The sequence below is a fragment of the Anopheles funestus genome, chromosome 3RL, assembly GCF_943734845.2.
Source record: "Anopheles funestus chromosome 3RL, idAnoFuneDA-416_04, whole genome shotgun sequence".
Lineage (NCBI taxonomy): Eukaryota > Metazoa > Arthropoda > Insecta > Diptera > Culicidae > Anopheles > Anopheles funestus.
In genome coordinates this window covers 26,252,713-26,278,277 of record NC_064599.1, presented here as the reverse complement: position 1 = coordinate 26,278,277, position 25,565 = coordinate 26,252,713, and the positions used below count along the sequence as shown (strand labels likewise).

Here is a 25,565-nt window from a genome sequence, read left to right as displayed (position 1 = left end):
AGTTTTCTTATCAGTTGTTGTGTCATCGGTACCGGACACAAAAAAGACTCACTGACGATGATGATGATGATGATGACGATAATCGAATTTGACCTACGGGAATTCGCATCGTCATGAGCACCGAGCGACATGTGTATTCGATATGAAGTACGGTACGGAGTTTATCTTATCCAAAATGAAGCTTCATCAGAACCACACGGTAAGACGTTCTCTTTAAGACTATCGGCGACGGCGACCGTCTCCTGTCAGATGTCCTTACCGTGGGGATGTCAGATGTAGACAGGTGCCAAAGACAAGGTATGCTTATGATGAGGTAAGCATAACTGTATCTTTATCGTCCTTCAAGAACCACTCGAAAACGTCTGGATCAGAGCGTCAATTGGCCATTGTTTCGTGTGATGTACTTGACACGTTGGGCACGCTCTTGCGGATTTAATTCGATGTGCACTTCACCCGAAAGACATTAAGCGGATCGAATGCTTATATTAATTTGCTTTGCTCGTAATGACTTCATTAACAAAATGTCGATAAGGAGTAGTTTAATTATGTGCCATTTTCATTTATGATATGAAGTTTGAAGAATTTTTTATGCTTCTGAATGTTTTTTGCTTGTGCCAACACAAATCCTAGAAACTCGCAGCCTTATCGCAACAGTTATCATAATCGCACCCATCGCTAATGGCAAAGCATATACGGCACAGAAAGCAAAACCCTGATAAATCAACCCTGAGCTGAGATTTGATCGATTTATTGTTGACTTTAGCCGGTTATACACAAACACCAACGGCCAACAGCTGCTGTTGCTGCTGTACATTGATTTGGAAATGTATTTTTACAACTTGTCTACCAACAAGTCGTAAACCTTACGAAGCCTTTCCATCGCATCGATAGCTGGAAAGGAAATAGCAAAATTCGGCTGTTGCCTTAGATGGGAAAGGTTTGCTGGCCAACGAAAACAAAAACAAATTGTCACAAGAAAACATTGGACTCCAGCTTGTCTGCGGTGCGGAAGTTGCGGGCAGAGTGTTTTTAGCATATGCTTTTGGCATAATGGCATAAATTATCAACCGACACTATCTATCACACACGGTTCAAGACGGACACAGACACACTTGACCAAGGGTAGCGACCGAAAATGGGGTATCGTAGATAAATAATATTGAAACAACATCAATCATCTGATTTGCATTGAAAACAAGCCATACAGAGTGCGATAGATTGACGTCGAACTATTGAGACACATGCTCTGAAGAATTTTAAACATGTACCACACACGACGTCCGTGGACACGTTTCCATCTTGGAGATTGATGTTGTTTCTCTTGGAGAAAAAAGAACTCTCAAGCTATTGCTACTGTTTATTCAAATGTAGAAGAAAAAAAAACTTCCCAAAAGATATGTTTGATAAGAAAATAATTGTACCCAATTAATTCTCCGCTTGTTGAACTATTTAAACGACAGATAACAGTAAAAATGGTAATTCAACAAACCTCCAGAGTGTTCAAAATTTCCACTAAAACTTCCCATTAATAAAGTGTTTTATGGTTCACTCAATGCCCTCACCACACAAGAGCATGAGTGGTCTCCCCTTTTGCTTATCAGACCTTTGAAGACCTACACAATCACAGCTTCAAAGTGACCGGTTCCAAGTACCGGCTGCTGCCCATCGTCCCGGCCGGTACATGATAAGCATCCTGCACGGGTTTTCTAACCTAAACAAGGCCCCCAAAACCCCAAATGGTAAACAGTGAAGGATTTGCTAATCAAACCCAAACCGTCATCAAAACCCGTGGGGTTAGAAACTTATCGATGCGCTCGGTAGCTTGTTTCGCCGAATTTGGGCCAACTCCCCGGTTCATCTAAATTCGCGAAACCGCGAACGCCGTGTTCTTTGCGGTGCTAAATGTCCCTGATCCCTACACTGCGCAACAGGTTTTGTCGGAATGGAGGGACGAGCACGAAGGCAACCTGATTTGCTCAATCAAAACCTGAGAGTAGAGTCACTAAAACAAACGGCCAAAATAAAAAAACCCAAACTCATCAACCGTCGCCCAGTAAGTTTTGTGATACGGTGCGGTTTTTAATGGACCACGGATCCGGTTCGAGAGGGCCCGCGCATTCATGGCGACAGGTTTATTTGATTAAAATTATAATTTCACCTTTCCAGAACCAGTGAGCGGGTAGGGAAGTTTTTTTTTGGGTTCCGTTAATCGGGATCGTTTCTGCTTTGAAGTGTGGACCCCGTAGTGGACATGTACATTTGAAGAAGACAGTTTTATCTTACGCAGAGACACTGGGACTCAATCAAAAATAACATGCAGATTAATATTATTTACTGTTGGGTGAATTTGATCTCTCTGAATGAATGTTTACACCGAATGAATGAATGATTAAGGAATCTTTGAATGGCTCATCCCTGAATCTCTGAAGGTTCTTAATTAAAAATAACGAACAACATTTTCCAAAAACATTCCTCAGATGACTACACGAATCCATAAAACGTCTTCAAGGTTCCCCTAACTTGTTGTAATATTCCATCACATGTTTAGATTATTAAATCTTCAAAGATTTATATATCTTCAGAAATCCTTGAAGTCTTAGAGATATTAAGAGGTTCAGGAATTCTGAGATATATGAGTGAAGATTTAGAGATTCATGAATCTTTCGAGAATCGACTCACTCCTCGCTCGAGATCCAAATAAATTAGTCTTTCCAAAACAGTATTAAATATCAAAAATATTTTTAGACATGATAAAACCTAAAATAATATAAGAAACAATTTTTGAGTACGCAAATTAAATCTCGAAACAAACTAAACCAGATGATGCAAAGTCACGGAAAGCAGACGTGTTCTGGCGGTCGAGAAATCAACTACACAGTTCTAATCAATCAAACCCTACAAAGCTGATGCTGATAAGAAATCTTTCGCCGAACGAATGGCTAATCAGTTACGCGTGCAAAAGTCAGTTCGCGCTGAATCACACACATCCTTACAGCATCCATCTATTGCAAGTTCCGTTTACAACAGCGTGACGACATGTAACCAATTCTTATCGCATCTAGCGTCCGAACAGACAAACAAACAGCTGGTTTTGCTTGATAATCTCGTTGCTTCTTCAATGGCCTGGGTGCGTTTAGGTAAATGCGTTACTCATGAATGAGGAGTCTCATCTTTCAAGAAGAGTTCCCTGTATGCATCTACAAGTAATGAAAACTCCGAAGATATGTCCTGGGGAATACTTTTATCGATCGAAATCATTACCTTGAAGCTCGAAGCATCCCACATGCTTCACAATTAACGCAAATGTACGCTAGAGTATTGCGTACCTCGTTGAGATAGCGCAAATTTGCACAAGTGCAGACAACAGTAGGTAAACTTGTTTTCGTCAAGACTGGCAGTTGGGATTCAAAATGAACATCATCACGTTGTTGAAGATGAGCTTTCGTTAGCCCGACAAACCCCACACACACAAGCGGATGACACAACGATGGTTTGTACGTGCAAAATAGATTCCGCACGCAAGAAGATGAAGCTGTACTTGCGTACATCGCTAACTCATCAGGTAGCTTTTAGCGACAAGTTGACGCCGGCTGGGGGGGAACCCGGCCGGTACATCCCTTACGATGGAGTCCCACCGGGAGGGCAAAACTGGTTCGTCCTCCTCCGCCTTTTCAAGGCATACGAGACTCATACGGGAAGGAAGACTTTCGAATTGTTTTCGCTTGTTTGCTATTTTTTTTTCTTCCTCATCATCCCTTCTTCGACTTCTCGGCTTGGGCGCTGGGTCCATTGCACTAAAGTTCCCTTTGCGTGACTGGTACGCCACGACACATCTCGAACGATTCAACGTGCCTTATATGCGTACACGTACCCTTCCTTCCCTTCCTCCAGCTTGTGGTCCAGTTTGTGCAACGATCGGTACACATCCACATGCAATCAGTGTTTGCCTTTTTTGGGATGTCCGTCCCCAATATTATGGACAGTGTTGGACGTGTTTCGAAAGATTTCGGTACGAACAATTCCAGCTATTTCTTTCCCGCTCTAGATCTCTGTTAGCCTGTGAGCCTACAAAGCCCGTTATTGGAGATTCTTGCCATCTTCCCGGTGTAACCTTAACTACCTCCTCGCGTAAGAATAAACCCTTTCACCGGGAATAAAGCCTCCGTCCTTCACACGATTCCGACAAACCGGCACACCAGATTCAATAAATGCTTCATCGCAGCATCGAACCAGCGAAACAAAAAAAAACCTTGGCGACAACATCGGACTATAGCCTTCGGACAGTGTGTTTGAAAGTGGTTCGTTTGGGTGGTGCGATCAGAATCACGATAAAGGACACCAGAGCTCGGTTTACCGTAAATGATATTTAACTGATCCGCTACCCGATTATCACCTGTAACCGTCGCCAGCCTGAACCGAACATGGCTAATTACTTCATTTTATTACCATTTGTTACAAATCCGTTTGCCGCCACTACTGGGTGGACTACAGGCAAAACACACACACAGAATGGCACAAGTGTCGGGTGGGTTCGATCATTACCTTTCCGCCATTGGCGTTTCCACCCCGAAGGGAAAGGAAACGAATTCAAACGGGTTCAAACAAAACGTTCGAACACACGTCGCGATTGTATGGTGGTTGGGTGTGAACCTCGACTTGGGTCATAATGTGGCACAACTACCCTCGGTAGTGTCGGCGAAATGTTTCTCCAGTGAAACATTTTTCAAAACCACAAATCGACGAATCGTTTATCGGCTAAAACCGTGGCGTTGTTTGCGCACCACATCGAAGCAAAGCAGCTGTGATACTCACTAAAAAACCGCAAATGAGGAAATATGATACATTTCCTTCCCCAAAAATGGGCCGCTTAAGGGCGCACATGAGAATTAAAGGCTTTTTTTTAACTTCCCAATTGTTGTTTATTATAAATGGGTTTTTTGTGGTTGAGGATAATCTTTTTCTCATTGTAAATGGGGACATATGTTTCATAAAGAGAATCACATAAACATGTCATCAGGTTGATGATTAAAGGGGGGGTAAAATCTAGCAGACGTTGAGAGTTCCAAGAAACTTAGAATTCAAGTATTAAACTAGCTTTTATCATAGCAATAAAAATCCTTTTACCTATTCAAAAACAGATAACATTCCCTCCAAGATCTCGCAGTGTCAATCGATGATGTTTGAGGCACTGTGCTCATTTGTCTTTTGTCACCTTTTACCGTAACACCTCATCAAAGCAAGCTGCGTTCGTTGTCAACCCTGTTTTAGTATCCTCGCCTTGTGTCGGCCCAAGTCGACATAACATGTGCGCGCGATTTGTTTTCTAAAAACGGGTGACAACATAGCGCAACATACGGTGTCGAGCGTTTGCTTTCATGTTTCCTCAAAACCTGCTCCAAAACGAAGAACAACCCCTTGCCCTTCCTGCCAAAAAAAGGCATGTCTGTTTGACTTTGCAATTATTCACCCTATTCAACGGAGCCCCAACCGTCGTCGTGTTTCTTTGGAGCGAATAGAAACCGGCTATACCACGGTTATCGATCTATGCTGCCGTAATGTTGCTCTCTATGTCTTAGCATGGTCTCCCCCACCCGATTCGTTCATCCATCACCGGGTGGCGTCAATCAACATGCTGCCACCCACCACCCTCCCTTGCCCACACACACACACACACACTGGCTTACCTTGACTGGCATAACATTTTGTAAACATTAGCGAAAACAGCGTCGCCATGCATACGATTAAATTCCAGCGTGCCATGCTGCTAATGTTACTACGATGTCGCATGCATCTGTTACTGTGCTGGATGCTGGTGATGCATCTGCCGTTGTTATCGCCGTTGCTAGGCGATGATGATGATGCACTATTGTTGTTGTTACAGCCACTTCCGGCAAGATGCTGCATGTAAGCTGCACCGCCGTAGGGCTTCATGATGCACTAATTTTAACCGACACTCACAACACGCATAAACACCGCGTGCGCGCACACACACACACACCACACTCAACTACACCGCTCTACAATGAGTTGAATAATTTATTTTCTTATTTTGTAAACACTTTGTCGCTTCACAAAACACACATTCCACCGGAATTATAATAAATTCCACACTACAAATAGGCACTGCCTAGTTAAGACGTGAAATATGCAATTTGCATTACTTTTCGAAATTTTATTTTTTTTTTTCCTCGAGGATATTCTAAGCTACGGGGTGGATATTCACCACACCCTTGCCCTTATGTTAGTTCACCCCCTCGTTTGAACATTCGTTGCGCATGAGACGCTTTTCTCAACACCACCGCATCATAACATTCGGCAACACCGGGCGCAACAACTCAGCACACTTCGATTTTGATGATAATTATGAATGAAATTTGCTGCAACCATCAACCAAAACTAAACTAACGTGAGTATTCACATCATATTTTGCTAGAACTTCGAAGAAAGCATTGATAAAGCGAATATAATGTTGTTCACAACACTTTGTGTACTGAAAGGGATTCAATGATGCACAGACGCTAGGGCTCGGAATGAATACGAAGTTCCGACGATTTACTGCACTGTTTGTGTAATATTCGTAATTTCACTCATAAACTATTCACCGTTCCGTGTAGGACCTTTTATATGTTGATAAGCGTGATGCAAAACCTCTTTCCGACGAGTTTACTAATTACACATCCAGACGCAATCAGACGCGCGTCCGTCCTCTTTGCGTGCTGGAACAATAATGATAAAAGCTGCAACTGTCAAACGTTCCCGACCAATTTGTTGCTTGGGAACGATTCGTTCTGTCAATCGCCATGATGACAAACTTTCCCAACAACCATTTCATGTGAAGTTTGTGCTTCAATGAGAATATGCGACTAGAAAACGACGAATGAAGAGAATACAAAACTACAAAGAAACTTTCATAAAATGTGTTGTATCGTGTTGTAGGAACGATATTTGGAATACAAAGAGAAAACTTTGGCTGGCGCATCAATCCATCATGATATTAAGTACCATTACAAAAAAATCTGATTAGAACAGATTCTAAATTTGAAGCAAAAGATTAAACTGATTGAGATACATTTATGTTCTATTCAACTGTTTGTCGTACTCATTGAAAACAGAAGCAAAATGTGGTTTATAAATATATTCAATGAACTTTTCAAAAATTTCCACAAAAAGCATTTTCTTCTACTGTAGCAACAGCAACTGTCAAACCAAATGTTGACATCGAACCATTTGACAGCTGCCATGCAACACTGTCAAAAAGTGCAAAACGCACAATAATAATAATTAAAAGTCACCATCGCAAAGGACACGAAAAACAGGACACGGAAAGGACTACATTCAACACAAGGGGGCAGAAACAATACTGCTCCCTGTAATCGATAATCGCTGAAAAATACTCATCATTATCTTACCGTTTACTGTACGTGTTTTACATTTGCATAGTTCCTTCCGAGTTGCTTGAAGCTGCAGGCTGGCAAAAGTGCGTTAGCTGCTCCAGCTCGTCGGTGTTGTTTTTCAATCTGCTCCGAATTCTTCACATCAGTTTGTGTGGGTGAATGCGTGTGCGCGAATAAACACTAGCAGGGTGGTGGTTGACAAACAGCTTGCACAGCCCACCTGCTGGTGGATTAAATGATAAGGAAGAATCATCTCGCTTTCCCATAGTTGTTGGTGAGTGCTAATCAGGGAAGTAAACATGATCAGCATGCAGTTAAGGCATGATTCCCACCGGGGTTGAATCGTAACCTCGAATCGACGAGAGCGCAATCCCTTCTGCTGCATGTATCGACCGATCCGTTCCTCCGGAGTGTCGTATGTTCTAGTTCCTGTTCGCCTGTTGTCCTAGTTCTCCTCACTTGGACGATCATTTCTTTCAAGTTTGTGTGTGTTTGTGTGAATTAGTTACGAAAGTGTGTAAGGTTTGTAAGGTCTTCAGATAACAGCAAGGCTTCTCGTGGTGTACTGGCGTAACTATAGCCTATCCACCGAAAGGTCAACAGCATGGCTTCCACGATGCAGTTAGAGTTTTCACAGGCCATGTCCGATTTTAAAAACATGTTCCCGGACATGGATAGGGACGTAATAGAGGCGGTGCTGCGTGCCAACCAAGGTGCCGTAGATGCCACTATCGATCAGTTGCTGGCCATGAGCACGGACAATCAGGTAAGGTGGTTTTCCTTCCCCCATACCGTACACGTCGCATTAACTGATGCAATCGGTTTAATTTTAGAACGAAAAGCTACGTCATGAGCTGGAAACGGACGGTAGTGGACCGCGTTCGGGTGTCGCAATTAATCAACCCACCGATCGCCCCCTGCTCGATCTGTCCAGCGATGTACCGTGCGCTGGATCGGAACGATTTCTCAGCACGTCCCCGAACGCAACCGCCAGCTCAATCGTTGCGCAACAGCTGGGCGCTTCGCCAAAAATTCGCAAACCACCAGCCGGTAGCGCGGCTGGAAGCGCCACAAATAGTCCCCGCATTCACACCGGACAGCAGGCGACACAGCAGCTACGCAGCGACACGACACTGGGCGAAAGATCGGCCAGTTTTTCTTCCACCGCGACCACCATGAACCGTCGCTGGAATCCACCGCTGGTTGGTCCGCTACCTCCGACATTTTTACGGCTCGGTGGAACGGCCGGCGGTACGATCGGACCGGACGGAACGTACCGCAGCACCGAGTTTGATCTCGGCGATGAACAGTTCGCGATGATGCTGCAAAACGAAGAGTTTATGGCGGAGCTGCGATGGAATCAGGAGTTCCTGTCCGCGCTCGAGAAAGACCATCAAGGTAAGGTGCAGGATGATGCCGCGTTTAAGGAACGGTTGCGCCACATGGGTAAGGTGTCGCGCAAAAAGTTCGCCCAGCTGGCACGTGTCTTTACGTGGCAACGCGGTGGCACCAAGAAGGCTAGTGCCGTACGGCATCCGGACTCGCTGTTGCTGCAGGAGGAGCACAGTGACGATGAGGCGGAACCGAAGCGGGTTTCGTCGGGCAAAAAGTAGAACGCGCACCAGCGTACCCACACCGTTACGCCCGGGTTGCGACAAGCTTAACATATATTTGGAATAGGTTTAAGCAGAAACCATTAGGCGTTCGAACATGAATCTCCTTGCGGTCTCTCACGGGAAGCGAACGAACGTGCAACATTAGCAATCGATTTTAGAGTTTAAATTTTTAATTCTTACCTTGTAGTGTTTATGTACGTGCGGTAGTGCGTACGCAAAACTTCTCTGAACTAGGCAATGAAGAGACTGTGTGTTTTTCTCCCCCTTCTCTTTCTAACATCGCTCCCTTCCCTTGTACATGTTTGAAGTGTCGCTTTCCTTCCTTCCGGTACTATCGGCCACGTAACGATATGCATACGATCGTTAGTAATCGAACGTAATGGATACGAACAGATGAATGAATGAGACTGGGACAAGCATTTTGCGTACGAGTTGATAGGTAACAAAGAAACAGAGGAGAGAAAAAAAACGAGAGTGATAGTGTGGTGATAATCCGATGAGCTCTAGAAAAACAAAAGCCCAAACAACTCCCCTCCCGTCTTCGGGCTACCCTCCTTTGTGTTACACTTTTTTCCTTCCATTTGTTTGAGTTCCTTGTTTTTTGTTTTCAATAATCAGATCTGATATATTTATTTGTATATAGTAAATAAGTTTATTTAGATGCTTTGTTATTGCGCTTGCCATTATGAGGTCTAAGTTTTGCAATCGGTGTTTGAAAGCGCTTAAAAAGAGAATATTTATTTTACCAACTTAAAAACAACGGTACACATTGGACACGTAAGAAGCGGCAGAACGAATTTAGGTTATTGGATGTTTTTTATTTTATTTTCTAATAGCGCTGCTCGTATGCCATCAATGTTATCAAGAAGAGATTTAATCGTTCTTTTTAATTCCCGGGTAGCAAAAAAAAAATGAAACAAAAGCAACTTTGTTAGCTTCAAACGAGGTTGGGCAAACACCATCATATAATAAGATAAATGAAGAACAAAACATAAAACAAGAAGGAAACTATAAGAACAGATTAAACGAAACATTTACATGCATATTTAAATTTAAAAAATATATATACACATATATACATAGATGGAAGAAATTAGGGTAAACATAAAAACAAGACAGTGAGAGATAAGAGAGACAAAGCGAACAAGGCAATTAAGTAGAGCAGAGGAGTAAACTGGATAACGTTGCGAATGTAGCCATGGTACTAGTCATACTGTTACGATCGAAGGATACAACCCTTGGGCGAGGAATTCTGCGCTTGCTCTCTCTCTCTCTCTCTCTTTCTCTCCCTGTCCCATCGAACGATATGCCACCAAACAGACTTCATGATGGTCTCTATGAAGGATGTAGAGAAAACGCATACATTTCACCGCAATCGATAGTGCAAATGAAGCAACCAAACCTAAAGCAAACGCAAACGTATAAACCTATGTGCAATAGATTAAGCACAGGACACAGGTCAAACCATAGAGGGAATGCATTTGGTTTTAATTTTTGCATGTGATTTTTCGTTTGCATTTGCATATACTTACATTAGCGTGAGGGAAGATGTCTTGGTGTTCATTACTGAAGGACGAAACAAAACAAACAAACACGCAAGCAATCTCAATGATAGAATCTAATGCAATTGTTGGGCGCAATTCCGTTTTTACGCAACTTGAAACCAAATTTTAGTTTAAGTTTAGTTATATCATTATCCATTGCTGGATGTGTCATAGAGCTGCCACAAATCCAATATATGTCTATTTATCTTTATTTAGCTAGCAATCGTTTTATTTCTTTTACTTCGTCATTATTTACGACTTTGGTGATATTTAGGGAAGTTGGCTTATAAAATAATTGCTTTTGAAGTTTATATAATTTTAAAAATACGTTTTCATTAGCATTATTGGAAATATTCTGATCAACTGTCCTTCTAGTCCGATCTGGTTTGAAAATCCTTTTGTTTTACAAATTTTGTGCGGTTATTGGCATTTTGTTTGTTTCATTGTTTCTTGTATTTTCATGCCATCTCATATTTTTATAATGTTCGTAATTGGTATTGTTTATCGATCTATTCGACGATCTTCGTTAATTATTCACTTCGTAATGTCCTGCTTTTTATTGAACACTAAATTTTCTTGACGATTTTTAATTTAATTCAAGCTTAACCGGCTGCTTTCTTAAACCATTTTTTATTAACCATAAACCCATAAACAATAGAAACAAAAATATAAAAATCAATCCTCAACACATTTAATACACTGGAGAACTAGTTGTGAACGAAACAAACAAAAACAAGGCAACAAACAAAAGTGTTAGAAAATGCAAGTAGTGTAATATCTTTTGCTTTTCACAAACAAACATAAGCCCAAGCCCGTTCGAGGGTCCAAAACGACCGAATACCACATTAAAACAGAAAGCAAACCAGCTTTGCATTTCCTCAAACATGAAGCGATAAAAGAGAAGCAGAAGTGAGTGAGAGTTCGGTCTTGCTACCGAATCAAATGATGAAGATGTTTGCCCAATTGTGAGGAAAACATTAGAAAATAGAAACAAAATCCTTTTTTTCCCAAGACCCATCGTCGCATTAGCGGTTAATGGAAGGTAACAATCGGCACTGGATGTTACTGGATTGAAGCAAGCAGTATCCTGGCGGATGAATCTCGTGCAAAAAAAAAAACTAGTGACAGATCATAACGGGAAGGGAGTGTGTGGGGATGGAAGCGAATCAACCGTCGTAGGAAAAGATGGAAAAGAAACAAAAACGGAAGCAAATACATGTTACGATTATTTTAATCACCAACCAACATGCCAATGTAGTAAAATGGTGATACCTTCTTTTGTGTTTATTCCATTTTGCAAGCAGTTACGTCGAATTTTGAACCGTTCTACGGTAACATTACGGCACCCGAAGGTCACACAAACGTACCGAAGAAACATCCGAAAGGCATCGGCATTGGCGGGGGTTTTCTGTTTTCTTTCCGTCGATGCGTGCGTGCCAATCACAGTTTTTTTATGATGATTCTACCGTCGCGCCTCACCAGTGTGCTTCCAGCATATCGACCACACGTTTAACAATGTTCGAATGGCTGGCGTACAGTTTCACCTCCTCACCAACGTCCATCCAGCGTACCTTCGCCGCATCATCACCCGCATGCAACGGGAACCGTCCGACGACCGAACCTGACTCATCGTGGAAGTTTACCGCGACCGTCTCCATCCAGGCACAGTCCGTATTGCGCGGATCGTCCACGTACCCTTTGTAAATTTCGGTACCGGCGGCAAAGAACTGTTCCACTTCGCCCGCCATCTCACCAGCATCGTTGTCCATCGTTTCCTCGAGAAATTCGCGACGCAACGTAGCACTAACCTTCTCGCCCGGATCCACCATACCGCCGGGGATGGCCCACTCGCCACAATCCTGCCGCTCGATCGCACACATCTGCAGGATACGCTTGCCACTAACCGGGTGCAGCATCGGTTGTCCGGCTTCATCAAGCTTCCAGCGCGTTACGACCGGATCGGCTGCATGGTTTGGACCCCAGCGACCGAGTATGCCTCTGCCCCGGATTCCCGTGCGCCCGAACGGATTTAACGGACAGCTGTCCCGTATCTCGTACGTCCCAATAAAGCTTACGCGATTGACCTTCCCGTCCAGCTCGTTCCATTTCGGTTTGAACGAAGCATTATCTGAAAGACAGCAAGCACAGGTAACACACTTTGCCTTGCCTTTGACCTTGACCCAACCCCCAAAACACACTCACCAACATCCAGATCGGCCCACTCTTTGCCCTGCAGTATGGGCGATTCGTGACACGGTGGCTGATAGTCGGAGTACGTTTGCGTCCAAAAAACGGACTCATCCGGTACGGGATAGCGCCGGACGTCACTCTGCGGGTACACGTTGTTCCGGCAGCGCGAATGTTTAAATATTCCCGGTATGATACGTGCCATGGTTTCGAGCGTTTCCTCCACAGCAGCACCGGACGGACCACAGCCAGCGACTGCCGATAGCAATCTGCACGCGGATTGTCGTACCGCCATCGTCATCGGCACCGGATCGGTTCGGATCGGTTGATTATCTTGCGGATCCGTTACATAACCTCGCGGCACTGGGGTGTTGGAATCAATAGGAAAATAAATAACACACCCAATGCCAGGCAACTTGCGAACCGGCAGCACCAGCCACGAACCTTTACCGAAGGATAACTTTATTCCGTGTTGATGAGAGTACGATTTATGACGCGCCTTCGGATTGCACCCGCCGTGCCGGTCCTTTCTGTTGCGTTTGTTTACGTTTTGGGGCGCTGCGAAGCGTAGTCGTACCCATATGAAGCAACGTGCACAAGTTGCGCTGTCCTGCTCACACTACACCAAACTACGATATGGTGTGGGGAGAGCTATATGGATTGTTTACAAACAGCTTCATTTCACGCACACTATCTCAGGCGCACTGTTGGGTATGAAGTGGACATTATATTGAAATGAAAATTAATATTTAAAAATATGTTTTATTTCAATCCAAAAACTTTTACTAGATATTTTTATTTTAAAACAATTCATATGCTAGTTCTGACGAATTCGAAAAATATTTCTTAATGCAAATTAGAAAAGCAACTTTCAGGATAATTTTAAAATGGCCGCTGATGTTAAACTGGAAAGCATGTTACGATTTCCTTTGAAGCCAAATCGCTTCAGTATTTCGAACAAATTTTGACTTTATTAAAGCTTAGATGCTCTATCGATACTAGCGTGTGAAATTAACCTGGACATCTCCTTATTGAGTCAACATTACCCTAATTTTCATGACTCACTAATTAAGATAAAGCAATAAAGTTGTTCATAAAGCGTTTGCAATAAAATCATGCATATAACAGTTGCCATCCAATCAGTGTGACCAGAACTACCGATTTATCTGTATTCCTACCGATTTTTGATAAGCCTACCGATTCACAGACGAGCACCCTGATACTACCGTTTTTCATGAGTCCTACCGAAAATCACAAATTTTTCTTAATATTGGTCAAGAAGCCATAAATGCATGTCCTAAAATCATTTTTCATGGCCACACGTTCTTGTATGCGGTGTACCTGAAGTATAAGTATGGCTCAAACAAAACATTAACAACACATTAAACGTACATTAAAAACTCCAAGGAAACCATCCCCCACGGACATACAATTTAGCTTAACAGAGCATGAGCTGGACAGAATTGGAATCATACCGATAGCTACCGATAAACTTTTTGCTTTCCTACCGATAACGAGGAAAACTATCTGGTCACTCTGCATCCAATTTGTAAACATTTGAAGCCTAATTTGTAAACACCCTACTGGTTACAAAAATAGTACACCCGAATTCGCATTCGCACGATGCGCCACTTTTGAATCGACACTTTTGAATGTCAACGTTTACAGCCGTGGCAGGTGGTCGACATGTTTCGGTTTCAAGCCGGCCAAAATAAAAACCGGTTAAATGCACTGAGGCAGGTAGGGATAGGCGCGTCCATGCGGTGCTTGTGAAGCGCCTAACAACATGAATGCATTCAAATAACTAGTTCAGGCGCTTTTTTCGGGCCGTGTTGTCGTTCGATGACCAGCACGGAAATGGCGGCACCGAAAATGTCAAACGTAGAAAGATCTTTATACGTTTCTGGGTATCTGTTTCAAGGTTGTTTAACCGGAGCATCGCACAATTCCACAAACATTATAGCAAAAACGAATGACCAGAATGGCGTCAAAGACCCCAGTAGCCAGCGGCTTCATATCGGCCGATCTGATGATCTTGTTTCGAGATCGTACACAGAATGCCTGTTAAAGATAATATTTTATCTTGTACAATTCAAATGGAGGTCTCCATCCCATATGGTTAGTAAGCCCATCAGTTCTCTTCAGTTACAATGGAACCGTTACAATTACTAGGCATCGGAGCAATAGTGCTCTGGAGCTGTGGAGCGCTAGTTTATGGAGCAACGGAATGTCCTAAGAGTGAGCAGACCTCTTCAACTCAAACTGTTGTGGATTTTTACACAAAATTTTCTTATAATCAGAACCCTATCGTGTCGTGTGTTACTTGGCCAGCTGGTCCAATTATCGAGAAGGCAGCGGATCGTTCAACATTTCGTACATAGTGCCGGATCACTGTACCCATCTGGTGTACACGTTTGCTGGATTAAACATTGGCGGTGGAATTGATTCACTTGATTACTATAACGATATAAACGTGAACAGTGAGTTAGTACATCTTGGAAGAGAACCCGAGAACTAATAAGACAAATTCTTGCTATTTCCTTCCATCAGAGGGCTATTCGAAGGTTGTTGCCTTGAAAGAGGAGAATCCATGTCTGAAGGTACTGCTTGCGATTGGTGGATGGAACGAGGGTTCGGAAAAGTATTCACTGGTAAGCGTTATCAGTAGCAGGGGACACTAGCACTCGTGAAGATAACACTGTTTTCGTTCTCAATCAATCGCAAGATGGCTGAACGTGAATCTACCCGGGAAGCATTTGCGGACCAAACGCTGCGCTTCCTAGTACACTATGGATTCGATGGATTAGACATTGATTGGGAGTATCCTACAATGGTACGTGTATTGAAAACTACTTACTTGCTGTTACACAATGCCCTTCCTGTTTATTTCGTTAGCGTGGAGGAATACCTGAAGATCGGGAAAACTTTATTCTGCTCGTACAAGCACTGCGAAGTAAGTTTGCGCCACGCAAAAAGCTTCTGACGGCGGCCATTAGTGCCTCCAAGGAGATCCTCCAGAGTGGTTACGATCTGCCGAAGTTGTGCCAAGAGCTCGATTTTATCAACCTCATGACGTACGACTATTCCAGTGACGTTAAGGCAGCACTGGATGCTCCACTCTATGGTGACTCATCAACGGGAGAAACAATTGTAAGAAGTACTTTACTGATCGCGTGTAGTGTAACAAGTTTTTTTTAACTTATGCCGAATGTTCACTTCTCTACAAGGATACCACGATCACTTATGTCAGCAAAAGTGGCTGTCCGATGGTAAAGTTCTCACTAGGCATCACGACCCACGCCAAAACGTACACCGTTGTGCCGAGTCGTCTGATGGCACCAGGCATTAATGCGGTTGGACCTGGCGCCCCGGGACGCTATACACGCAGTGCCGGATCTCTAGGTTACAATGAGGTGTGCGAAATGCTGAAACCGAACGGTACCTCTCCGATCCAATGGGTTATCAAATCGATGGCACAGAATGCCGTCAAGTACGCGTACCGCGATGATCAGTGGTTAACGTTCGACGGTGTCGAAACGATCGGCACGAAGGTGAAGTATGCAATGGACAAAAAGCTCGGTGGCATCATGTTTTGGACGATCGATACGGACGACTTTCAGGGTGATTGTCACAACGAGGCCTATCCGTTGCTGCAAACCGCCCTGCGGATGCTTGGCTATGTGAAGAAACCATGAGTTATGCGGTGAACTCTGCAACAATGGTGTACAATAAATTACGGCTTTATGAATGAAGATAAAACAAATGTACGAAAGCTAACCCGGATGAGCTATTATCGACATCGGTTAGGTAACGTTAACGTTTACTTTCATCCAATGAGAAACAGTATCGAGAGTAGTTGACTTTAAATCCCCTCACGAAGTCGGATGTATTTGCTGATTAAACAGAGTGTTACATATGGAGACACGCGATGGCAGGTCGTAATAGATCCACTTGAACGGTGCTATATTTGGTTGCTTATGTTTGGTCAACGTTTTGGAAGAGTCTTAATACCCAGCCATCCACAAGCAAACGAGGTATCGATTTTTTCTTCTTTAAACTGCTATTTATTCAGCGAACCCCGAATGGGATTTCAAGCGGGGAACGCCTAAATCAACGCCAGGGAATGGATCCTCTATTTGCATACGAAGTTCTTGACTGGAAGGTTGAGTTTGCTTTTGGAGACCGGTTTTCCCTTATTCTCTTCCCATAGAGTTCCAACCAATGGTATAGAAAACGATCTGAAAATAATCTCGATAGGGATTTTGCTTTCGATGCCCTAAAAAGACAGAGTTAATTTTAATCGGAGCTATAAAAGTATTGCTTCTAATTATGGTAAAAGATTTAAATTTATAACTTTAATGTTCAGGCAAAACCTCAAAACTTAAAAGTTAAGATCCTGCTCGCTCTGACTCCATTCACGAAAACTCCCCGAATAGTTTATTCCCATTATTCCAGTTCGTTCTGTCGCGAAAACTTTGTCTTCCTTCTTTCTTGCTTAAATCTTTCGATCCAGTGATCGGCCACAGATTCGCTTTCATTTGGGGCCCACCCCATATCGGTTTCGGTGATCGATGGGATTATGTAAACTCTAATCAGCAAGCCAAGTGGAAGAAGCGCAACACAGAAAGCCGGTTTTCGCTAACCCATAGCGCCCAGAATAAACTCTATAAATATGAACCGTCCAGTATCGGTGCATCATTAGTTACTGGTTCGATTCGGCCCGAAGAGGATCTTCGCTGGGTTTTGCTATTTCGTTTTGTGAGCGTCAGATTGTAACGTGTGTCGTGTTAGCCATGGTACTGTTTCGAGGCCATTTTCTACTGTCCGTGCTGGTGATTGCACTGTTCGCGATGATCGTAATGGCCGACACCAACACCAAAGACGCTAGTGCTGAACCCAGCGAGAAAACGCAACCGAAATCGGTACGATCTAATTCACGACCCTTGCGTCCGGTTAGAGCTTCTCAGAATGCACAGCAAAGAAGTACGTTGCACCATCCAGTAGCAACAGCTGATCTGAGGGATAATGCGCCAATTCCACCCGCACCAATTGCTGACAAAACGTCCAACCAGGAACCTGAATACGAACAGCAGGTGCTCGTAGTGAAAGGCAATCCCACCGGGGAGAAACTGGACGAAGAAATCCGAAAAGCGATCCGGGCACTGCTGGGACCGGAGCAAAGCGATCAGGTACAGATCCGTGAGCTGAAGAGCGAGGAAGAACTACGCCGAGTTGCTCCCGGTGCTCGTCCGATCGGTGTGAGACTTGTGCAATAGTGATTTAGATCAATGATAGGAAAGAGATCTCATACTGTGGAGCTCATGTTACGAACCTTTCGATGATGGGAACAGTCAACATTTTTAAACTACGCCTCATTAAATTATGTAAACGTTCGCGTCTATCTTGGTGATGTTAAACAACAGTGTAACCTCATCTCTACAAGATATGGTCGGGATAAACCAACAATAAAATGTATCAAAAAAAAACAAAACTCTATTCTTTGTCTGAGAACACAAGAATTCCAATTCTAAAATCATTACAACATGTGTTTTGAGAAGACACTATCTTCTTGAAATGTATTCTCACTTGCTCACTAAACGTTCTGGGGAGTTACAGATGCATGTGGTCCATCCTGCGCTATCTGTGCTATTGGAGGCCATACGTGATGTTTCTAATGAAAGATAAATAGGTGAATATTTGCCAAGTATTCTCGAAAGTAACTTCGCTAATCAAGTACAGTAAACGAATGATTCTAGCAAAAAGCACTTATTGCATCTACAAGGAACCTAATACGTACAGGATGTGGAATATTGCCGGGGGAAAAAGAAAGTGTTACCGTGCAGTAAGAACATCTCATGAGAAATGCCATAAAATATACATACCAAGTATTAAACCTCCACGAAAAGAGAGAGAGCAAGAAAAAAGGAAACTTTCACAAACCCAATCAGTGACCGGTAAGGAAAGGATAAGGAATTACACTGCCTGGCAAATCATAGCGGACCACCGAACTCTGTACACTCGGTACTTGCACTTGCTGGTCAGGCGAGCCGTTACCTTCGATTTACTTTGCAAACTAAAGCTCAACATCACAAACTGTAAAGCGTTGGTGTAGTTGCAAAAGTTGACCACCGGAAGGCTAAAACACCCTAAAGGGCCAATGACTATAAAATGCAGGGAAAAAAAGCATCTCCGAACGTTAGCAACACAAAGAAACCTTAGTCCAAACTATTCACAGCATCGTGTATCGTGTTTTTCGTTTCGTTGCCATTCTACATTCCATCCATCTCCGGTGGCAAAGGTACTTGGCCGGTCCATGTTTGAACGAACTTTGCAAAGGTGTTAGGAGGAAAGAAATGCCATAAACGGATGCAGTGATAAAATGTCAGCAGCAGCCACAGCAGTCGGTAGTGGACAGTTCCTTTACTTAGCTGCAGATATTTTTTGTTTCGAAAAAGATGGATGACCCAAGGTGACGATGAATGGTATATAAAGATCAATGTACTTAAGTTTTTATACTTGTTATTTCATTTTAATATCATATTTATGAAGTGCTTGTTCTAAATAGTAAGCACAATTAGTATCATTTTGATGCTTTGGCTTTTATCCAATAGATGGCATTGTTATCCAAGAGTCAGTTTGAAACAAGTTTTCATGGGTAGACAATTTAGTTGGACGAGTTAATTTAAAAACAGTGGTGATAAGAATCATGTTTCTACTCTTCTTCAATAGCTGAATAAGCCATTTCGATTCCCTGGCTTCCAGCGTACATCGTACGCAAATCGTGGGTTCTTCGCTCGAACGCACTTAAACTGAACTTCAAATTGATCGCTGACGAACTACAACATGATTAGATGCTTGTGACGCTTCCGGAACGACCAAGAACCATCTGGGTCCCGAGATTCGAGCCGTCCTCATCGAAAGTCCACCCGGAAGATTGTACAAGATAGTTGAAATTGCATCTCAACAACGGAATGAGCAATAACAGCTCATCAACATGGACCAGCTTCCTTCGTTGTGGAACTTTGCAGAATTTGATTTTGAAGTGAGCGAGGTAGCGCGCCCGGCACAACAAAGCCCAGTACAACTACTGTCCAAAAAACATTGCCAACCGAACGAAACAATGTGCCGGGCACATTGGGTTTTTGCCAGAATGGGGGGAAAAAGTTTGAAATGAAAACTTTTATTTATTTTCCTTCCCAAAAGCCACGGAACAAGTGGGTGCCTTCTCCTGTTGATATCTCGTGCTACGAGATGCTTCGTTCGTTTCTTTGCTGTCCGGATCGCCACCGGCATTGGCGTGGTTTCTGCTGAGAGATTTCCATTTCCTTCCGTTTCAACCGCTGGCACATCCGCCTGCCTGGCACTTCCGTTTTCCATTTTGGTGCGGGCACTCGCTTGTGTGTAGGTGGGTGGAACTCCGAATGGAAGGTATTTGCCACGAATCGGAACCAGACCCATACACGATTCAATTTGAAGCGTGTCAGTTAGAAAAGTGTTCACGTACGCCACGGCCACGGTAGTTTATAGTGCTGGAAACGATTGAACGTCTTGTACGGCACGCTCGGGCAATTGTGCTCTATTTTTCGAACACAGGAAAGTGCCAAGGTTATTTGGTCGGGGTCTTTCCGTGTCTATCCTGCCACAGACCCATACAACCATGTCTTACACACTGTACACACATTTCAATTTAAGGTATAACGTTTCTTTGCAATTGAAGTTTGAAGAGCGCATTTCTGCATTCCGCAGCATAATCCAGAATTTATTTCACTACATTTGGAGCGTGTTCGTTGTCCACAGCGGCTGAGCAGCTGCATCTTCCGGGCCTTTGGTTTAGTTTGGACACACGGAATAACATTCCTTTATAAAGTAGAACCCTTCACCGCGCAGTAATAACACCACACAGCTGGGAAAGAAAAATTGTATGAAATATGGGTTTTGTGGGCATTTGTTTTACCAGTTCCTCTGTTTATTGCATGCTACCGTACGCAGATGGCAGCTGCTATGAAAACCCGGCAAGTACTTACTTTATGCTTTACTTTAAAAAAATCGCTATTTTTCTACCCAATCGACCTAACGCAAAGCGTAGGACTATGATTATTTACCATCGTTTCGTCTCAACCTCCCATCATCCGAAAGCACGCCGGGTTTCCTTATCCGACACGTCCCGGCAACTTTCGTGAGGGAAACGAATTGAGTTATAAATTTTTCGTCTACCTTTCGTCCTTTCCCACCCATTTTCCGTACCACATAGTTCCCTGCAAAAAAAACCGTTCTGCAACAGTAGGGGTATAAGTTATGATAAACATACTTTCCAACGATCGTGAAAAGCATCGCGTTCCCGTGGGAGTTGTACTCCATTTGGTGTGTTGCGCTTATGCTTCACCGCCAATGGTCCTTCATTTCCACTGCAAAACTTGAATGGAATGCAGAAAGTTTAAGTAACAAAAGAGTTCCTTCCATACAGCAGTAGCATTCCCGGGATTTCTCCCGAAATGATGGCTTCTGAGAAAATTCCGGTTCAGGCGGATTTTTCTTTTGCCTGCAAGAAACAGCAACAGGTATTGGACACGTTCCAGCAGTGGCATTGCAGAACCAGGATTACGGGTATTCTCCGTTTTCTTTTTTGGGAGTTGCTTTTGTCCAATTTCATATTGTGTGATACGTTTGGAAAAAAAGCACGAAAACAATGCTCCTTGCAGATTGTTGATTCAGAAACTTTTCAGCGACTTTCGAACTGGTTGCCTGTTGAAAGGTAAATCTCGTAACAGTCCAGTCAGGCATCTTCACCAATCCTTGTGTCGTATCTTGGAAGGGAGGTGGGAAATTCGTAGGGCAGGAAGAGCACGCTTGATATTTATGAACCGCCTAGCAAACAGACGGTGGACTGCTGGTGGACATGCAGTCAACCAGATAAGCGATAATGTGAAAAGCGTTCCAATTTACTGTAAAACACGACCTAACGTAGCGTGAAATTGATTCATCGGGAGCGATTTTTTGCTTCTATCCAAGACCAGACTCGAAATCAATTCATTCTCGTATAGGTTTATATCAAACAGTTGTTGCTTTAATGATGATTTGAAACAGTTCAAAGTTACAGCATTTTAACAAGATCTCTCTCTCTCTCTCTCTATCTATCTCTCTCTCTCTTTTCTTGGCTTGCGAATATCCTACGGCCATGCCGGTCAGTTTTGGTTTATTAGGTTTACTATTATTTATTATTTTTACCACTTCGTCGCTACCATATACGCTACCGAGTCTCGAGGACAAGTAATCTTTACTTGAAATTAAAAGTTGTGATAGAATGGTATAATAAAAAACATATTTGTACGATTTTTCTCTCGATAACGTTGCGTTTGCACTCGTGGAAGGTTTGTTTGAGAGTAATTTTATTTCTAGCTCTAATTTACAATTGAGTCTTAATCCTATAATTCATTTTAGTATAATTCATTCTTCACAAATCCTTGTCAAGCGAATTGCCTACGTGTAAGGCGCGAACAATATTGAATTTAGTATTCCCAATAGCTTTCCGATTGTTTAACCCTCAACCGCCATCTGTGAGTAACAGTAGCGACCTCTGTGAGCACTCTTTGTTTTAGAAAGTAACCGTCCAAACGTTATTGCAAACTCTTTTTCATAATCTTCTCTAAATAAACATTCTTCTCACTGTTCTCTACATACATATCGCTTCTCAGCATTGATTTCTCCTCATTTACTTGGAGTGCAACACAGGAACTCACTGGAAGTATATTTTTCTCCTAATGCTTCCAAAATGAACCCTCGGTAGGGAGTGTAAATATGACAACAAAGGAACTCGTAACGGAAACTTTGGGGCAATAACAAACTGAACAATCTTGCGGATTTCGAATTGTTTTCTTTCGCGTCTTGTAGGCGACTAAATAATTACCGCTGGTGGATAATTTATAAGTTTTGAGCACTCCTGCAGCTCAATCACTGTCAACTTAAACTTAATGAAACCGATCGCGTATCGGTTTACGACCCAGAGTGTAGTACTTGTGAGATCCATCCGCCATTACAGAATGTCATAACAAAAATTGTTTACAACAGCTGCAGGTGTAATCCCGATCCGCACGATCTCCGGTACAGGTGATCTGCAATCACAAATCATCGGACCCTTTGCCATGGTGTTATCAAACTCTTTGTTTCCCTTTGCCATGGTGTTATCAAACAAGCAGAATGCATGATTCGCTTGCTTCGTACGCGAACACCGGGCAGCTTGAGTCGATCGAAAGTTCACGCGCGGAAAATCAGTGATCGCGAGAATTCGGAAATTATTGAACAAGATGTTCCAAACATCCTGGTCCCGGGGCCATGTGCAATTTCGCAGATTTCGGACGATTTTCTTAGTGGTTTTACGCTGTTGGATATAGCTACTGTCCGGTGGTTATGATTGTGCGTCGAAGAAGAAGGTTTGTTATTTGCCCCCTCTATTTATAAGTTTTAAGCCATCGTGTGCTTTCTACAATATGCAATATCTTTTATCAATGTGCAGCATATAAGTAATAACACTCCGTATTGATTTTCCCATTTCAGATCACAGTGAGGCGGGCACGAAAAGCCAACGGTACGTAAACATACATAACTAGTATCAACCTTACCTCCACTATGACTATCACCCAGAAAACTTCTCAGTAACTTTCGCTTCTTGTGGCAAGTACTTCATCGCACCGGATTAGTGTTAAACAAGTGCGGTTTGTCTGGATGGCTTAGAAAGTAAGGAAGCATTCCACTCTTATCCTTGGTCTTTCATCAATTAAATGAATGGTCGCCCGGTACACGATGGTTGATTGTGAGCGCACGTGAAGATTACAGCAGAACGAACCACACGTTCGGGAGGGATTTGTTAGTCAGCGGTAAGGGTTTTTTTTGTGGTTTTGGGCTGGTTCTACCCTCAAGGTAGAAACTTTGTTCCGTACGCTAACTTTGCCGGCAAGTCAAACAAAGGATTTGCTTATGGAAATTTTATCTCATTCTTGATGCCGTACCGGTCTCCACCGGAGAATCGGTTTATTTATTTACTTCCACATGAAAGCAAAACGAAACAAAAATCTCATTACAGCTATCGATTAGCTTACAATAAGCGCCCTCATTCGTCAAGCATCATCTACAGCCATCATTACTCTTCTCGAGCAATTTATCTCCCACAGCAACCGTCCAGCTGATTCGTGAATCTGCTCACTCATCGCTACAGTATGGTGCTTCCCCGGCATTAGTAGCATAGCGTAATAAATTAGCATGAGCTTTAACGCGAAACCAAGCGCGAAAGAAGGGAATACAAAAAAACCACACAGCAAACTAATGCCACATCAAGCACAAACCTCTACGCTACACAACGCACGCAACACCGAAAGTCCACTCCATGTGGCGACTAAGCGAATCATTCGCATGGTTTGTTGGAGAAAATGAAGAGCAACACCAGGGCAAAATGGCGAAAAACCGAAGCGAAATCCGTGATGATTGCGCATTGTTCGTTCGTGCGCTGTGGTTTGGCCGACCGTCCTGCAGTCAGGCATACTTTTTTCCCTGTACGGCGGAGAAGAAGAAGAAGAGCAGCGAAAAAACAAAAATCTGCTCTACACGTGCCTGTACACGTGCCCACTACACGGTGCCCACTTGTACTGCAATGCTTGTCTCGAAGGAGTTTGCCAAGACGCAGACAATCGAACTTTGAAAGGGAAAGAGGGAAAAGCTACACACAGACCGTCGAGAACGATGACAGCGACGACGTGATCCCTTTTCGGTTGCTTCTTCCTTTATGCTTGGAATGCTTTGGCCTTCCCCCTGTCAGGACGTTATATCAAGCCGTTTCAAAACCTCCGATAACTCGGAAGCGTACCATCCGCTATACTGTTTGGTGTTCGATTACTCGGTGCGTTTTGTGCTTGTGTTTATTTTGCCCTCCGGGGACATCCGTTGAAGGTTTTTTGCCCGATTTGCTGTTTCTTGCACAACAAGAGTAATGAAAAATCCGCAACAAATTGTTTCTATTGCGCACTGATGGAAATATTCTCCCTTGCAGTCGCGGCATGTTTGCGTTGAACAGCCGACAGTGGTTGTTGCTTGTATAGTTTTGAAATTCTACTACCTCTTCCATGTCCTTTTTTATACTTCTACCATTAAAGGGAAACCTTTATCTAACGCTTACAAAAGCGAAATAAAAATCTTGAATTAAAACCTTCCTACCAGAAACCAGAACGCTGATGATATCCAGCCCACTGCTCGGCGTGACCTCCAATCCATGTGACCGGTTCACGTAACCGGAATTAGCCGGATATTTGTTTGCCTGATATCCTGAATGCTCTGTCTCACGGTGCTACAACAACATTCTGTCACCATCCATTTTATTTGTCCGCTGGTTCGATGCCTGCAGGGACACACATTCATTTTCCCATGGGTGGCCAATATGGTACTGGAATGGGGGTGCTGGGGGAAAAACTTTTCCGGTCCTTCTTCGTACAATGTATCTCTTCTTTCTCTCGTGACACTATGACTCGGATGCTGGTGCAATTTGTGGACCCATTCACTGTGACACTAATAAAGCCCCACCTAGGGTGAAAGTTATCGACGCAATGCAAAAGGACACAAGGGGACGTAACGAAAATGCGCTTCTGATTGGGAGGAAATAAATCATTTTTTCTATTGGAAATGAAACTTCCTATCAAACAAGCCGGAACCCATTCATGTGTGACAATGCGAGTAAACACGCACACACGAAATGGTATTTACATTTCGAGTGTACAATTTTCTTTCTCATTAAACATTGAAAAATAACCTTTCATCTTGCAAAATTTTAATGGATGTATCAG

General features: G+C 43.2%; 4 protein-coding genes across 5 annotated transcripts in view; 2 read left to right on the top strand and 2 right to left on the bottom strand.

Moving 5' to 3' along the window:
* The window catches only part of LOC125770411 (neogenin), a 102,455-nt gene extending 95,731 nt beyond the window's left edge, over positions 1–6,724 (bottom strand). Inside the window, exons 1-2 of one of the 2 annotated variants that reach the window (XM_049439935.1) lie at positions 6,618–6,724; positions 5,685–6,017 (exon numbers count right to left, since the gene is read on the bottom strand). In XM_049439935.1, coding sequence (XP_049295892.1) covers positions 5,685–5,931 — 247 coding nt within the window. In that variant the 5' untranslated portion in view covers positions 5,932–6,017; positions 6,618–6,724. Of the gene's footprint in view, positions 1–5,684; positions 6,519–6,617 lie in introns of those variants that run through there. The other variant, XM_049439936.1, reaches the window with a different exon arrangement.
* A 396-nt stretch (positions 6,725–7,120) lies between these two features.
* LOC125770486 (CUE domain-containing protein 1) lies at positions 7,121–11,799 on the top strand. The gene is made up of 2 exons (XM_049440175.1): positions 7,121–8,160; positions 8,228–11,799. The coding sequence occupies exons 1-2, from the start codon at positions 7,999–8,001 to the stop codon at positions 9,005–9,007; spliced, it is 942 nt and encodes a 313-aa protein (XP_049296132.1). The 5' UTR covers positions 7,121–7,998; the 3' UTR covers positions 9,008–11,799.
* LOC125770487 (ADP-ribose pyrophosphatase, mitochondrial) lies at positions 11,780–13,425 on the bottom strand. Its single transcript, XM_049440176.1, has 2 exons — positions 12,757–13,425; positions 11,780–12,682 (listed from the first exon to the last, which is right to left on the bottom strand). The coding sequence occupies exons 1-2, from the start codon at positions 13,040–13,042 to the stop codon at positions 12,030–12,032; spliced, it is 939 nt and encodes a 312-aa protein (XP_049296133.1). The 5' UTR covers positions 13,043–13,425; the 3' UTR covers positions 11,780–12,029.
* Positions 13,426–14,063: 638 nt separating this feature from the next.
* LOC125770473 (probable chitinase 2) lies at positions 14,064–18,232 on the top strand. The gene is made up of 6 exons (XM_049440161.1): positions 14,064–14,979; positions 15,042–15,221; positions 15,292–15,392; positions 15,467–15,574; positions 15,637–15,891; positions 15,969–18,232. The coding sequence occupies exons 1-6, from the start codon at positions 14,892–14,894 to the stop codon at positions 16,434–16,436; spliced, it is 1,200 nt and encodes a 399-aa protein (XP_049296118.1). The 5' UTR covers positions 14,064–14,891; the 3' UTR covers positions 16,437–18,232.
* Positions 18,233–25,565: the final 7,333 nt, after the last annotated feature.